The sequence below is a fragment of the Vombatus ursinus genome, unplaced genomic scaffold (assembly GCF_900497805.2).
Source record: "Vombatus ursinus unplaced genomic scaffold, bare-nosed wombat genome assembly UNPS02014781.1, whole genome shotgun sequence".
In the NCBI taxonomy this organism is placed as follows: domain Eukaryota; kingdom Metazoa; phylum Chordata; class Mammalia; order Diprotodontia; family Vombatidae; genus Vombatus; species Vombatus ursinus.
This window is the reverse complement of record NW_020954559.1, coordinates 39,259,076-39,273,079: the sequence shown is the minus strand read 5'-3', so window position 1 is coordinate 39,273,079 and position 14,004 is coordinate 39,259,076. Positions and strand designations below refer to the sequence as shown.

Genomic DNA, 14,004 nt, shown 5'->3' with positions numbered 1-14,004 from the left:
AGCACAGGAGCTGGTCAGGCTGTCCAACTGTTATCCCTCAGTCTTGACGCATGAAAAGTCCATCTTCTTTTTCGTTCGTACATTTCTTTGACGCTATTCTTCATTACAGTTCTGCTTGATGATTCTGTATTTGTTATGTTTGGCAGCTGGCCCACAACCACCATGAGCCTCTCCCTCACCCTTGGAGGGACGCATAATTTTAATTCTTTGGAGATTATAATGTTCATGACTTGCAGGCACACAGTGTCGACAGTAGAATTCTGGTACTGAAAATATGGGCCTTCATTTCAGTGAGAAGTCAGATCACAAAAGAAGCCCTATAACTTTCTATTTTCTTGTCCTACTCTCCCCCTCTTGGACCTGACTCACAACAGTCCATTTGCAGTGTCTGCCCACAGTATCCATAATAATACATGAAGTTTAATGGTCGACTATCAAACTGCATGCCATAGTTTGAAAACAGACATTCTTGCAACACTTGCATTTTCTTACATGAATGATTAGGCCATACTCTTTTGGGTGAGTATGAATTTCATATTAAGAGGCTCTAAAAATTTTTGGGGGGGTCTTGATGTAATTAACATGTCACCCACAAACTGTAACATTCAAAGGGCCTCATAATCTATCCTTCAATTAGGATGCTAAGCTGACTATGAAAGACACTTTCAGTGAGTGCAGATCTCAGTTTTAATACCTTACCTAATAGGAATGAATGAACCAGATGCCTAATGGATCATTAATTTAAAAAGATTGGGTAGTATTGGTTAGATCATATATTAAGAAAAAAAATAAAGTCTAATCAGGAAAATAAACCTAAGAGATTATATGCAAAGATAAAGTACTACCACAGTAGAACGCTAATGTTTCAAACAGAACATGACACCTTTTCCCTGAAAATACAAAGGAAAATATTAAAATGCACAGGTGGTCACTCTCCATTCTTCTCTCTATCTCTCAAACTACCATTACCATTTCCTCTTCTTTCTCCTCCTTCTTTACTGAGTATTTCCTGAAATCTTGGACCTTAACTACCTTCTTATTTCTCTCATAGCCATTCCTTCTTTGTCTTCTCTTTTTAAAATCAAACAGTCCCAGAGTTAGAAAGGACCCTCCATGTCTATGTACACCAGCTAATGCCTGAATAGGCATTCCTTCTAACATCAGGGAGCTCACTACCTCCCAGCTCTAATCCTAACAGCTGTCCGTATCTATGTAATGTTTTAAGTTTTGCAGGACACTTTATAGATATGATCTCATTTGAGCCTTGCAACAAGCCTGCAATATAAATGCAAGTATCAACCCCATATTTATGGAAGAAAAAGTATATAATGTGGGATTTACACCCAGATATTCTTGTCTCCAAGTCCAGCACTCTGTTCACTATGCCATACCTCCTCCATTTATTAAGAAACCAAACCTATAAACTGAGCTAAAATCTGCTTCTCTGCACATTTCACCCTCTGCTCCTTCTCTGGTCACCCGAGGCCAGCCAAACTAGTCTGCTCCCTGATCCAGGACCAGTAAATACTTTAAGATAGCTATCAATCACACCTCCCTGCATCATCTCTTTTCCTGGCTTAAAAAAAAAATCTACAAAGGTTCCTTCCAATGCTCAGATGCTGTTTAACAAACCTTCAAAAACCTAAAGACACATGTTAATAATAATAACCTCACCAATCTCAAGTCTTCTCTTCTCACAAACATTCCCAGCTCTTCTAACATATCTTTACAGAGTATGACTTTAAGTCTTTTTATCATCCTGTTAACCCTCTTTTGGAAGCATAGTAATTTGTCAAAAACCCTTCCTAAAATGTGACTCTCGGAAATGAACACAATATTCCTAATAATAATTATTTGTCAAGGGGGGAAGACAGGGAGAGTACCATCTCCCCTCAGTGATAAGACTTAAGTTTTATTAGTGCACACATGTCACATTGTGGACAATAATGGAGACTGTAGCCTCTACATTACTTCCATGATGGCAGATACACTCAAATCTCCTTCTGTAACCCAGTCTTCTTTTTTCAAGGTTCTGACTCCATATTTCCAAAGACCTAAGAGATACCTCCTTCTGGTTATACTAACATCACCCCAAAACCCAGCATGTCCACAACATATCTTGCTCCTCAAAACTAGCTTATTTCATGCCTTCCCTATTCTTTATAATGTCACCTTCAACTCCTCCTTGGTTCTTATATTCAACCAGTTGTCAGGGCTTATAGCTTCTACCTCTCCAAATGTCTAGGCAATCTAATCCAACTGTTACCACCTAAGTTTAGGCATTCATTACTTTCCCTCTAGATAAACCCAACAGCTTATTTCTGGTTTCCATGACTCTAATCTTTCCCCAATCCATATTAATTAACAGGTTAATTTTCTAAATCATGGTACACTACAAAGAGCACAGTACTGTGTCAGAAGACACCTGCATCACAAACTCCCACCTCCAATACTTACTAGCCATGTTATTACGGGCAAGAAATTCAACCTTATTGAGCTGGTTTCCACATATATAAAATGCTATGGTAGATAACTTACAAAGTTGCCTCGAAGATCAAATGAAACAATATAGGTCATTGTATTGTAAATATTGACATTTTATATAAAGATGAAGTTCTACTACCATTAACAAGGGATAATACACAGTTCTGGCCATACAAATCTTTTAATTTCACATATTGTCTAAATGCCTTATACTATGACTTCCTTATAATTCAGTCAAACTATTCACAATTCCCCAAACACATCTAGCACTTTCCCACCTGTAGAACTGTGCTCAAAAGGTTCTCCACTCAAATGCACTTATTATCTTTTATATCTATTAAAATTTTAGTGATCTTTTAAGACTTAGATCAAAAGTAATCTCTCTTCCACAAAGTTTTCCTTAATTCTCCACCCAACAGAATAGTCACTACTATAGCATGGTCATACTTCTTTCTCTCTTTTTTTTCCTTCACTAACCAGCAATTTATTTATTTTTTCCCCTTGATATCAAGGATCATATATTTTATTTTATTCTTACATTTCAATTTATTTATTTTTAGTTTTCAACATCCACTTCCACAAGATTTTGAGTTCCACATTTTCTCCCCATCTCTCCCCTCCCTCCACCCCATGATGACGTGCATTCTGATTACCCCTTCCTCCAATCTTCTATCACTCTCCCCCTTCTTTTATCCCCTTCCCCTTCTATTTTCCTGTAGGGTAAGACAGCTTTCTATACCCCATTGCCTGTGCATTTTATTTCCCAGTTGCATGTAAAAACAATATTTAACATTCGTTTTTAAAACTATGAGTTCCAAATTCTCTCCCTTCCTCCCTCCCCATCCACCTTCATTGAGAAGGCAAGCATTTCTATATAGGTTATACATATGTAGTCATGTAAAACATTTCCATAATAGTCATGTTGTGAAAGACTAACTATATTTCCCTCCATCCTATCCCACCCCCCCATTTATTCTCTTCTCTCCTTTGACCCTGTCCCTCCTCAAAAGGGTTTGCTTCTGATTACTTCCTCCCTGATTCTACCTACCCCTTTCTCCTCCTAGTACATTCCTCTCTCATCCTTTAATTTTATTTTTGAGATATCATCCCTTCATATTCAACTCACCCTGTGCCTTCTGTCTATATATATTTCCTCCAGTTACCCATGAGAAAGGTCTCATGAGTTATAAATATCATCTTTACTTATAAAAATGTAAATAGTTCAACTTTAATAAGTCCTTTATGATTTCTCTTTCTTGTTTCCTTTTCATGCTTCTCTTGAGTCTTTTATTTGAAAGTCAATATTTCTGTTTAGCTCTAGTTTCTCAAGAATGGATTAAATTCCTCTATGTCATTGAATGTCAATTTCCCCCCTCATTGATTACACTCATTTTTGCTGGGTAGGGATTCTTGGTTTTAATCCTAGCTCCTTTGACCTCCAGAATATCATATTCCAAGCCCTCCAATCCCTTAATGTAGCAGTTGCTAAATCTTGTGTTATTCCAATTGTGTTTCCACAACACTTGAATTGTTTCTTTCTAGCTACTTATAGTCTTTTCTCCATGACCTAGGAACTTTGGAATTTGGCTATAATATTCCTGGCAGTTTTCCTTTTGGGATCTCCTTCAAGGCGGTGATCATTGATTCTTTGCATTTCTATTTTACCCTCTGGTTCTAGAATATCAGTGCAGTTTTTCTTGATAATTTCTTGAAAGAGATGATGTCTAGGTTCTTTTTTTGATCATGGCTTTCAGGTAGTCCAATAATTTTTAAATTATCTCTCTTGGATCTATTTTCCAGGTCAGTTATTTTTCCAATGAAATATTTCACATTGTCTTCTATTTTTTCATCCTTTTGGTTTTGTTTTATAATTTCTTGATTTCTCATAGAGTCATTGGCTTCCATTTGCTCCATTCTAATTTTTAAGGAATTATTTTCTTCAGTGAGCTTTTGGACCTCCTTTTCCATTTGGCCAATTCTGCTTTTCAAGGCATTCTTCTCCTCATTGGCTTTTTGGCCGTCTTTTGCCATTTGGATTAGTCTATTTTTTAAGGTGTTATTTTCCTCAGTATTTTTTGGGTCTCCTTTAGCAAGTTGTTGACTCGTTTTTCATGATTTTCTTGCATCACGCACATTTCTCTGCCCAATTTTTCCTCTACTTCTCTTACTTGATTTTCAAAATCCTTTTTGAGCTCTTCCATGGCTTGAGACTAATTCGTATTTTTCTTGGAGGTTTTGGATGTAGGAGCTTTGACTTTGTTGCCTTCTTCTGGTTGTATGTTTTGATCTTTCCTGTCACCAAAATAAGATTCTGTAGTCTGAGTTTTTTTCTGCTATTTGCTCATGTTCCCAGACAATTACTTGACTTTTTAACTCTTTATTAAGACAGGGCTCTGCTTCCAGTGTGGAGGATGTACTGTCCCAAGCTTCAAGGGTTTTGTGCAGCTGTTTTCAGAGATACTTCTAGGGAACTATAAGTTTTCAGTTCTTCTAAGGTGGTATGATCTAAGGAAAGGTGTTTACTCCCCTCCTGGCCTGTGCTCTGGTCAGTGAGTAACCACAAGCACTCTTTTCTGCCCTAGAACTGGAGGAGGGTTCCCTCTCCACTGCTGCCATAAGTTGTGCTATGCCAGTGCTCTTCCTTGTCCCAAGATTGCCAGATCCCAAGTATCAGCAAAGCAATAGAATCCTCCCTCAGTGCTAGCAAAGAGATCCCTGTAATATCCTTCTGATCAGTTGTTCACTCCCCTTACTATCTGTGGGCTGAGAGCTCTGAAAGCAGCTGCTGCTACCCGGGGCCAGGGTTGGACCATATTCCTCTTTCACTGAGGTCTGACAGATCTTTCCCACTGACCTTCTAAGTTGTCTTTGGCGTTTGTGGGTTGAGAAGTCTGGAAACCGCCACAGCTGCCAGTGATTCAGTCCCCTGAGGCCTGGTCTGTGCTGGCACAGCTCACACTGGACTGCATGCCTCTCCCAGCCCAGGGCAATAGACCTTTCCCGTCAACCATCCAGGTTGTCTTCGGCTGGAAATTTGTTTCATTCTGTCTCTTTGTGGGTTCTGCTGCTCTTGAATGTGTTTAGAGCCATTTTTTACAGGTACTTAGAGGGGTGTGAGGGAGAGCTCAAGCAAGTTTTTGCTTTTACTTCACCATCTTGGCTCTGCCCAGTTGCACCTCTCTTTATGGCACTTGTCATATATGGATTCATATTACAGTTATTTCCATACTTATTTAATCTTCCCAACTACATAATAAACTTTTAAATGTCAGGAAATGTGTTTTGTTCATTTTTATTTCCTTACATCATACATAATAGGTGCCTCAATATTCAAAATTCCAAATGTAGATGAATTGAAGGGTCTCCTCTTATAAACAATACATTAAGCACTGAAATAATCAGTGTTTGACACATCAATTAACATTATGAATAAAAGTATCTTGCAGTTATACAGTGCTTTACAGTTCCTTAAGGGCTTTTTTTTTCTACAACAAGCCTGTGAGGTAAGTCAAGTCAAGTGAATGAGCATTTATTATGTACTTATAATGTCCCATGCATCATTTTAAGTGCTGGGGAAACAAAGAAAAGCAAAAAAGACAGCCCCTCCCCCCAACCAGCTTACATTTTAATGGGGGAAATGATATGAAATCAACAAGGAAGATACAAGAAGTACTCAAGGGGGAAGGAATTAGAAGCCAAAAGGCCTCCTCTAACAGATAGGACTTGAGCCAAGTCTTGAGAGAAGCCAGGGAAATGAAGTGGTGGAAGTGAGAGGGCAGAGTAAACCAAAGCACAGGGGAACAGTTAGTGCAAAGACCCAGAGACAGGAAACAGTGTCGGCTTTGAGATACTTCAGGCAGACCAGTGTCACTGGATTGCTGAGTGTGCGGAGGACAGGAACATGTTCAAGAGAGGAAAGGTAGGAAAAGGTCAGGTTCTGAAGAGCTTTGAATGCCACATGAAGGAGTTTATATATGATCCTAGAAATAACAGGGAACTACTGGAGCTCAGTGAGCAGTGGGTGATAAAGCCAGATCTATACTCTGGAAAAATAAGCGTGGACTATAGTGGAGAGAGATCTAAGGACAAGGAGACCAACTAGATGGCTATTATGATAGTCCCAGTGAGAAGAGATGAGGACCTGAACTAGGGTGGCAGCTGTGTGTGTACGGAACGAAGGGGAAGCCTTTGAGAGAGATTCTAAGGAGGGACAGAGTTTGGCAATATAATGGATATACTAAGTGAGGAGCAGAGAGAGGATGACGCCATGGTTGCCAGCCTGTGTGACTAGGAGGGCAGCTGTACTCTTGACAGTAGGGAAGTTTGAAAGAGGACAGGGTGAGGACAGAAAGATAACGGGTTCTGCTTTGGATATGGTGAGTCCAAGCTGCCTACAGGACACCTAGTGCCACATGTCCAAAAGGCAGTTTGTGATGGAGAACTGGAAGTCAAGAGACTAAGGCTAGTTAACATAGGTTTAGGAATCATCTGCACAGAGATAATAAAGGAACCTACAGGAGCATATGAGATTATCAATTGAGATAGATTATCAATTGAAGGCTCAGAGACAGAGTTTTGAGGTCACCCATGGTGAGTGGGTGTGACACAGATGAAGAACCAGCAAAGTAGACTGAAAAAGAACCATCAGACAGACAGGAGGAGAACCAGGAAAGATGTCATGAAAACCAAGGGAGGGGAGAGCATCCAGAGGAAGTGACTGATAATGTCAAATGCCTCAGAGAGGTCAAGAAGGATAAGGATTGAGAAAAGGCCAGGAGATTTGGAAATCAAGAGATCACTGGCAACTTTGGAGAGTGAAGTTTCAGTCAGATGATGGTGTCGGAAAGAAAAATGTAGAGGGTTTACAACTGAATTCGAGTTGAGGGAAATGGAAGGATCTACAATGACATTTCCACATCTTTCGCAAGGAGTTTAGCCATGAAGGGTAGGATAGCTCTAGGATGATGACTAGCAGAAACAGTAAGATCAAGTGAGAGTATCATTTTTTAAGGATGGAGCAGACATAGCAAGGAAGGAGCTTGAAGGCAAGAGAGTGGGAATGACAGTGGCAGCAATCTACTTGAGATAGCATTATTATCCTTTTTCTACAAAACTAAAAAAGGAGGCTCAGGAGTTAAGCGGTCTGCCCCCGGTCACACAGAAAGTAATTGGAACTAAGCACAAACCACGTCTCCCCCTCTTTAGTACTACATCACACTGCCTCTCTGACTATACAAAATTTAATTATTTATTACTTAAAGCTACAGTGTATTTTGTTATTCTGAAAGATTAAATGAATAAAGGGAACAGGAATTGTTGCCCACACACAGAGAAGAATTTCATTACCTGTAGAATAAGTTCTTGAAGTTGAGACTGCTTTTGTTTTATTCTTTCAAGTCTTCTCTGCCTCTCTACCTTTAGAAATAAGACACACACAAAAATTATCTCAAAGAATCATCCCAAGAAGTTATAGATGGAACCAATTTCGGGATTCCAAAGCAATTTAACATAACAATTTTTTAAAATAAACCAACACCAATTCTACCGTTGAAAAAATAAAATTCTTGACTGCAGGCACTTTCTGATGTACGTTTCTATGATCTTTCATTCAGCCTCTAAATATACCTGTCAAATTTTTTTGGAGTTGAATTTCAATTTCCCTTTAATACTGTCCACATTCACATAACTTATGATTATAATTTGTTTTAATGATGTATAAGGATATTTAATTTTTAATTTGTTTTAAGATGTCATATATTATAGGAGCATAGATTTAGAACTGGAGGAACCTTAGATCCCATCTAGTCCAGCTCTTTCATTTTAGAGATGAGCAAACTTAGGCTCAGAGAATTTATTTCCTAGGGTCACAAAGCAACTAAGTGTCAGACTTTAGTCTATGGGTATTCCTATATTCATTAAATAAAAAGAACTCTCAAATTAAGAGATGCTATTTCTGTAGATGTGTACAATGGAGAGGGAAAATAGGAAAAGATTCACTTTCTTGTTACGTTGAAGTAATAAATTCCTGGTAAAGTTAACAATTATTTCTAAAATAGCAGGCAAACTATCCTCATTAAAATTCAGATAAACTTGATGTCATTAGGTCTACCCTGCCCACAGCCATAGTATTACTACTTTAGATTTGGATTCATACAGTTGAGTTGGCTCTCAAAGCCTCACAGCTATGTAAACAATGAAGGGAAACTCTCTTTAAAAGGGTTAAAGATGAGAAAGCATGTCTCTCTGTCCTTCACCACCATTATTTAATGCCTTAATGCAGAAGCAGTAATTTTAATATTGTACCTGATTCTATTACCCTTAACAAATGTAGGCCCATTTAGGAAAACAGCCAACACTGCAAACTCTCCAGTTATTTTCCCAAGAACAAAGCTGAAGCCTTGGCATACTCACTATAAAGGATAACCAATATCTACTGGAAGCTAGAGAGGACACTGGTTCTAGTTAAGTACAATAATTACTCACAGAAACCGAAAACTATCTGGGGGTGGGGCAAGGAGGAAGATTTTCTCTCCTCCAGAATTGTAGAGAACAGAGGAGAGTGAAGAACCAGGCAGGCAGCTTCAAAGGCTGAGTCATATAGACTCTAATTAGCGAGGATTATATTAGAGCACAAGCACCATTATGCTCCTTCAAAAATGGTTTTTGCTCCAAATAATTCAGAAATTATTTGCATTTTCAATTAAACATCACAATTACTGATGGCTCAGTTACTGAGCTCTTTAATTATATAATCTATACACATGTGTTATCATTAGGCATGGAAGGATAGACAGCTGAATTGATAAGTGGATGGGGAAGGTAGGTAAAAAAGGAAACAAGGATATCCCTCCATCAGCCTAGTCACAGAACAAAAAATTCTACAAAACAACATCCCGGTAGGAATGCTGTCTGTGTAATGTGTTTCACACAGCAGGCTGAGCTAACTGATAAGAAGTGACTAATAAGTGTTTTAGATAACATCAATGAAAATATAAAAATACCTATCAGATTTTTATCCTTTCAACTATTATGTATAAGTAAGCTTAAATCCAATTAAAATTAGTAAGTAAGGGGAAAAGTAGTTTTTCCTCATTCATACCTCTAAATTCTGACATTCTTGAGCTGAGTTGGTTGGTAGACCAATCCATTTTATTTCCTTCTTCTCCTTTGAGATAATATTCATGGCCATTAAGACATTTAAGGCATCATAGACTCTTCGTCTTATATTCTTCTGGTCATAAGCCTGCTAAAGACATTATACATTAGAGAAAGAAAACAGAAAGCTTCATACAATTGGTGTTTAAAGACGTAAGGCAGAAGACAAGCAAATTCAAAAGAAGGTGAGAAAGACTTTGTTTTATACAGTGGACTGCTAAAAATAGTTCATTATACCCCTCCCCCTGCCCATAGGTAAGAAAAAAACCAAATTCCCAAAAGAGTAAGCCTGATAGTGTCAATACATTAACTTAATGTTATTGATCTCTCCCAAAGCCTTGATTATAATTAGCTTGACAACCCTTGAAAGAAAACACTCTTCAAAAGTCCCAAAGGGAAGCTTTCAGGATCCTTAGAAAATACGAACCCATCTACATCATACTTACTGATTCATTTGGTAAAATGTGGTTATCAGCAGCACTGAATTCTGCGACCAATTCATCTGCCACTTCATTATATGAAGTGGTTCCTTTCCTCTGTACCTTCTCACAAACCTTCATTGAAAAATGTCTTAATCCCTTGCCATTCTTTTCTCCTTTTCTATTGCGCTTCCTTAAAAATACAAAGTAAAATAATATTACCTAAATCAACCTTCAACTAAAATCTATCCTTATCTAAAAAATGAAATCACTACATTTACAAGACACAAGTGCAACCAAAGCAAGAGAATCATATCAGAAGGCTGCAACTTGAATCATACTTCATTATCTCAAGGCAGAAAACTATTTGATCTGCCAGGGGAATTTGAGAATTTTTTTTTTTAAAAGGCAGAAAATTCCAAGAAGCCCAATCTCACATTCATACCTTTATATTGTTAAAATACTGTGAGAAATCTTGAACGGTAAAAGCTGTATACCACATAGTAAGCTTTTTGAAGGCATTATTCAATATAAAAGTTCTACGTTTTTGAACAAAATTTCTAGAAAGAACACATAAACTCAAATAAGGAGCATAACAACCATAAATGTCATCAATAGAGTGATGTCTTTCTACAAGGTAAGATGCACAATTAGGATCTACCTTGTAAAAATAAATAAATAAGATTCACAACCATTAAAGAAAATTTCTAGTGTTTTATGTCAAATTAGGAAAAGAGGTTTTGGATTTTTTTAAGTAGGCATAGCAATAAAATATAATCACTTGGGTTTCCATCTCCAAATAAGCCTGAACCGCAGGGATGCACACGTTTTTGTAGGGAAGACATATGAAACTGTGATCATAAGACAATTCTACTTAAAAATCTATTTAAGCGACCTTTTGCTTAAAGTGGAAAAGCTATTTCAGGAAGAGTATAGCTAAAGTTAAAAATAGAAGTGTGTTATATAACAGGATATCTTTATCCCCTTCTAAAAGGTTTACAGTCATTGAATTGATACTGAACTTCCTCAGGTGTCATTTTCTAGTATAGACAATGAAGAGTTTCAAAGTTACCCCAGTTTCACTGAAGACATCTCAATTCCTCAACTTGAACCAAAATTTTTTGGTGTAACTACAACATTCATGAAGCTGGAGCCATTGGACTGCTTTCCCTATAATCTGATTTCTCAGATGCTAAAGTAAAAGTGTGTTCTTGATTATATATCTATTCTGGGAATGGTTTGAAATTTTTTCACATGGCCTAATTTTTCCAATATCTTAAAGTAATAAGATCTCTGAAAAATAAATCTAAACTGAAGCCCTAATATATTTGGTTTGGTTGCAAGACTACATAGCTCATTTAGCCAAGACAGAAATTTATGATTAAAATCCTAAGAAATTCTTTAAACTTCGAATAATTTGAGAGGAATATTGCTCACCCCGCCGACCAAGGTGAGGAGTCTGAAGCCTGGTTCTGTGATACAAAATGTGTGTTAGGCGTATGTGGACTTCCTACAAGGATTGTATTTGGCGCGGCAGATCTCTGAGGTGTGCCAATTACCTACAGTTAAAAGAGACAATTCAAAATAGAATTAGAAATCTCCCATGTTATGAAGATGTCATTTTTTTAAATTTACTAATCATCTAGAGCTACTTAATTTAATCAACTAAGGAACTGCCTAGAACAATCAAGCACTCACGGCTGACTCTTAAGCAATAATACAAACCCATCTAAAAAACAACTTTTTATTTTTCCTTCTTTTGTCTTAACTCCTTCACCACTTTAAACAAAAACCATCAATAAGCCAAAAGTCTAAACAAACCAAAACCAAAATAACACACAAGTCACAGGTGAATAAAATAATAAATTAAAAGTTTGGTTTTTTTTTAAGGGGGACAGTCAATTGCTGGGGGGAGAATTAGTAAATTAGTGCCTACAATACACTGACTTAATTACAGTATGTGTGGAGGTGGGATGAGGTAGGAGAAGTGATTAGAATACTTCAATAGATTTAACAATATTAAAAAAAAAACCAGGTAAACTGAAAATTCTCTCAGAAATAAAGTACAAAAAGACAACTATGCATGGATATGTGCATGGACATGATGGATCAACCTCCATCAATTAGGTAACGTCTATTAATCATGAATAAACTGATAGCTTAGGACCCCCATGGTCATGTATTATCAACTTCAGAGTTTCTTGTAGTGTCCTTGTAAGGTAGGGAGTGATGCAAACCAGTTCAAAATAGTTTTATATACACTGATTATGTATATGTTACGTTATGTTCAAGGAATTAGTTCTAGGCACTGAGAACAAAGATAAAGAAGGTACATTCCTTGCCTCAAGTAGTTTATAATCTAGACTAGAGGTTAGCATACTCTTGCCAGCTGGTCTTATAAGAATAAAGTAAAGAATGCTTTTTGCATTTTTAAATAAAATTCTATTGTATTTAAAAAATATAAATACCATTCTTCAGTCTAAAGAGTGAGATTTGGCCCAGAAGACCACAACTTAAAGACCCCTGATTTAAAAGACTGGAATAAAGTATGCACACAAATAAATGCAATACAAACCAAGTGATAAAGAGACAGTGTTTGAGCTAGGCCTTAAAGTATTGTTAGGATTTCAGTAAATCTGGAAGAAGCATAAAACTTGTGAAATGAAGCACAGAGAGGCAAGGCTTGAAAGGCAGGCTGAAAGTAAACAAAGGATTTTAGTCAGTACGCTACCAGGAACTATTAAAGATTAAGCTCGAGGTAGGAAGACCAAAGGATTTAATAATAATGATTACAGCTAACACTGATCTAGTACTTTAAGATTTGCAAAGCACTTTACAAATGTTATTTCATTTGATCCTCACAACAACTTTGTGAGGTGGCACTCTAATTGACATTTCACAGATGAGGAAGCAATTAAGTGACTTTGCCAAGGTCCTGCTGCTACTAAGTATCTGAAGCAAGATCCAACCTGAGGTCTTCCTGACCCCAAGTCCAATAATCTACCAACTGTACCTCTTAGTGGTCTTATTACTACAAAGGACCTTTCATCATCTAATTCAATTCCTTCATTTTACAGATGAGGACACCGAAGCCTGGAGGGGTAACTTGATCAAGGTCACAAGGGCACAAAGTGTCAGCCCAGATTCAATGCCAGGCCTTCTAACTTGAAATTCAGTGTTCATTTCACCACTGCACAGTCCTAGTTAGTCACAGCCCATACAAGATAAACTAAACTGGAATTGTAGCAATGGAAATAAAGACAACAGGTAAGATGGGATGGAAGGAACCACTCAAACAAGACTTGTTAAATGATTAGGTAAAGGGCAAGCGACTGAAGAATCAAAGATGACTAAACATTTCAAGTGGGGTGACTAGAAGAAAAATGGTGATGTTGTTAGAAATAGGTATTTAGAAGGAATCCGTTTTTGGAGGGAAATGACATTCAATTTTAGGCATGCAGAATTTAAGGTACTATAGTGATATAGGTTGAAATATCCTACAGGCAATAAGAAATGCAAGCTGGGAACTCAGGGCAAGGCTAACAATAGATCTGAGCACCATCCATCTGTGCAGAGGTCAATAGCTCAAGTCATGAGAGGACAGCAATGGAACTTGGGAGAATGCTAAATTGAGAGACAGGAAAAGAAGAGCAGACACTGAGGTTGACAAGGAAATGAGAGAAGGACAATTAACCAGGCTGACAAAAGATTAAATTATACTATTATCTAAAATACATAATCACATTGTCAGGTTCAAATATGCACTCCATTTTCATATATTGAGACCCCCAATGAAGTCAGCAAACAAAAACCAATGGCTTAAAAGTATCGACTGAGGTCAAAATTTCCTCATACACACACACTCTCTCTCTCTCTCTCTCTCTCTCTCTCTCTCCCCATAATCTTCCCACTGTGCCCTTAAACATAATGCCAAATAAATTACTAT

At 37.4% G+C, this 14,004-nt stretch overlaps 1 protein-coding gene across 4 annotated transcripts in view; it reads right to left on the bottom strand.

Moving 5' to 3' along the window:
• The window catches only part of LOC114046351 (transcription factor Dp-1), a 129,995-nt gene that overhangs the window by 16,471 nt on the left and 99,520 nt on the right, over positions 1 to 14,004 (bottom strand). For 3 of the 4 annotated variants that reach the window (XM_027866658.1, XM_027866659.1, XM_027866660.1), the window contains exons 5-8: positions 11,496 to 11,617; positions 10,086 to 10,251; positions 9,584 to 9,730; positions 7,831 to 7,899 (exon numbers count right to left, since the gene is read on the bottom strand). In XM_027866658.1, coding sequence (XP_027722459.1) covers positions 7,831 to 7,899; positions 9,584 to 9,730; positions 10,086 to 10,251; positions 11,496 to 11,617 — 504 coding nt within the window. The remainder of the gene's footprint in view (positions 1 to 7,830; positions 7,900 to 9,583; positions 9,731 to 10,085; positions 10,252 to 11,495; positions 11,618 to 14,004) is intronic. The other variant, XM_027866661.1, reaches the window with a different exon arrangement.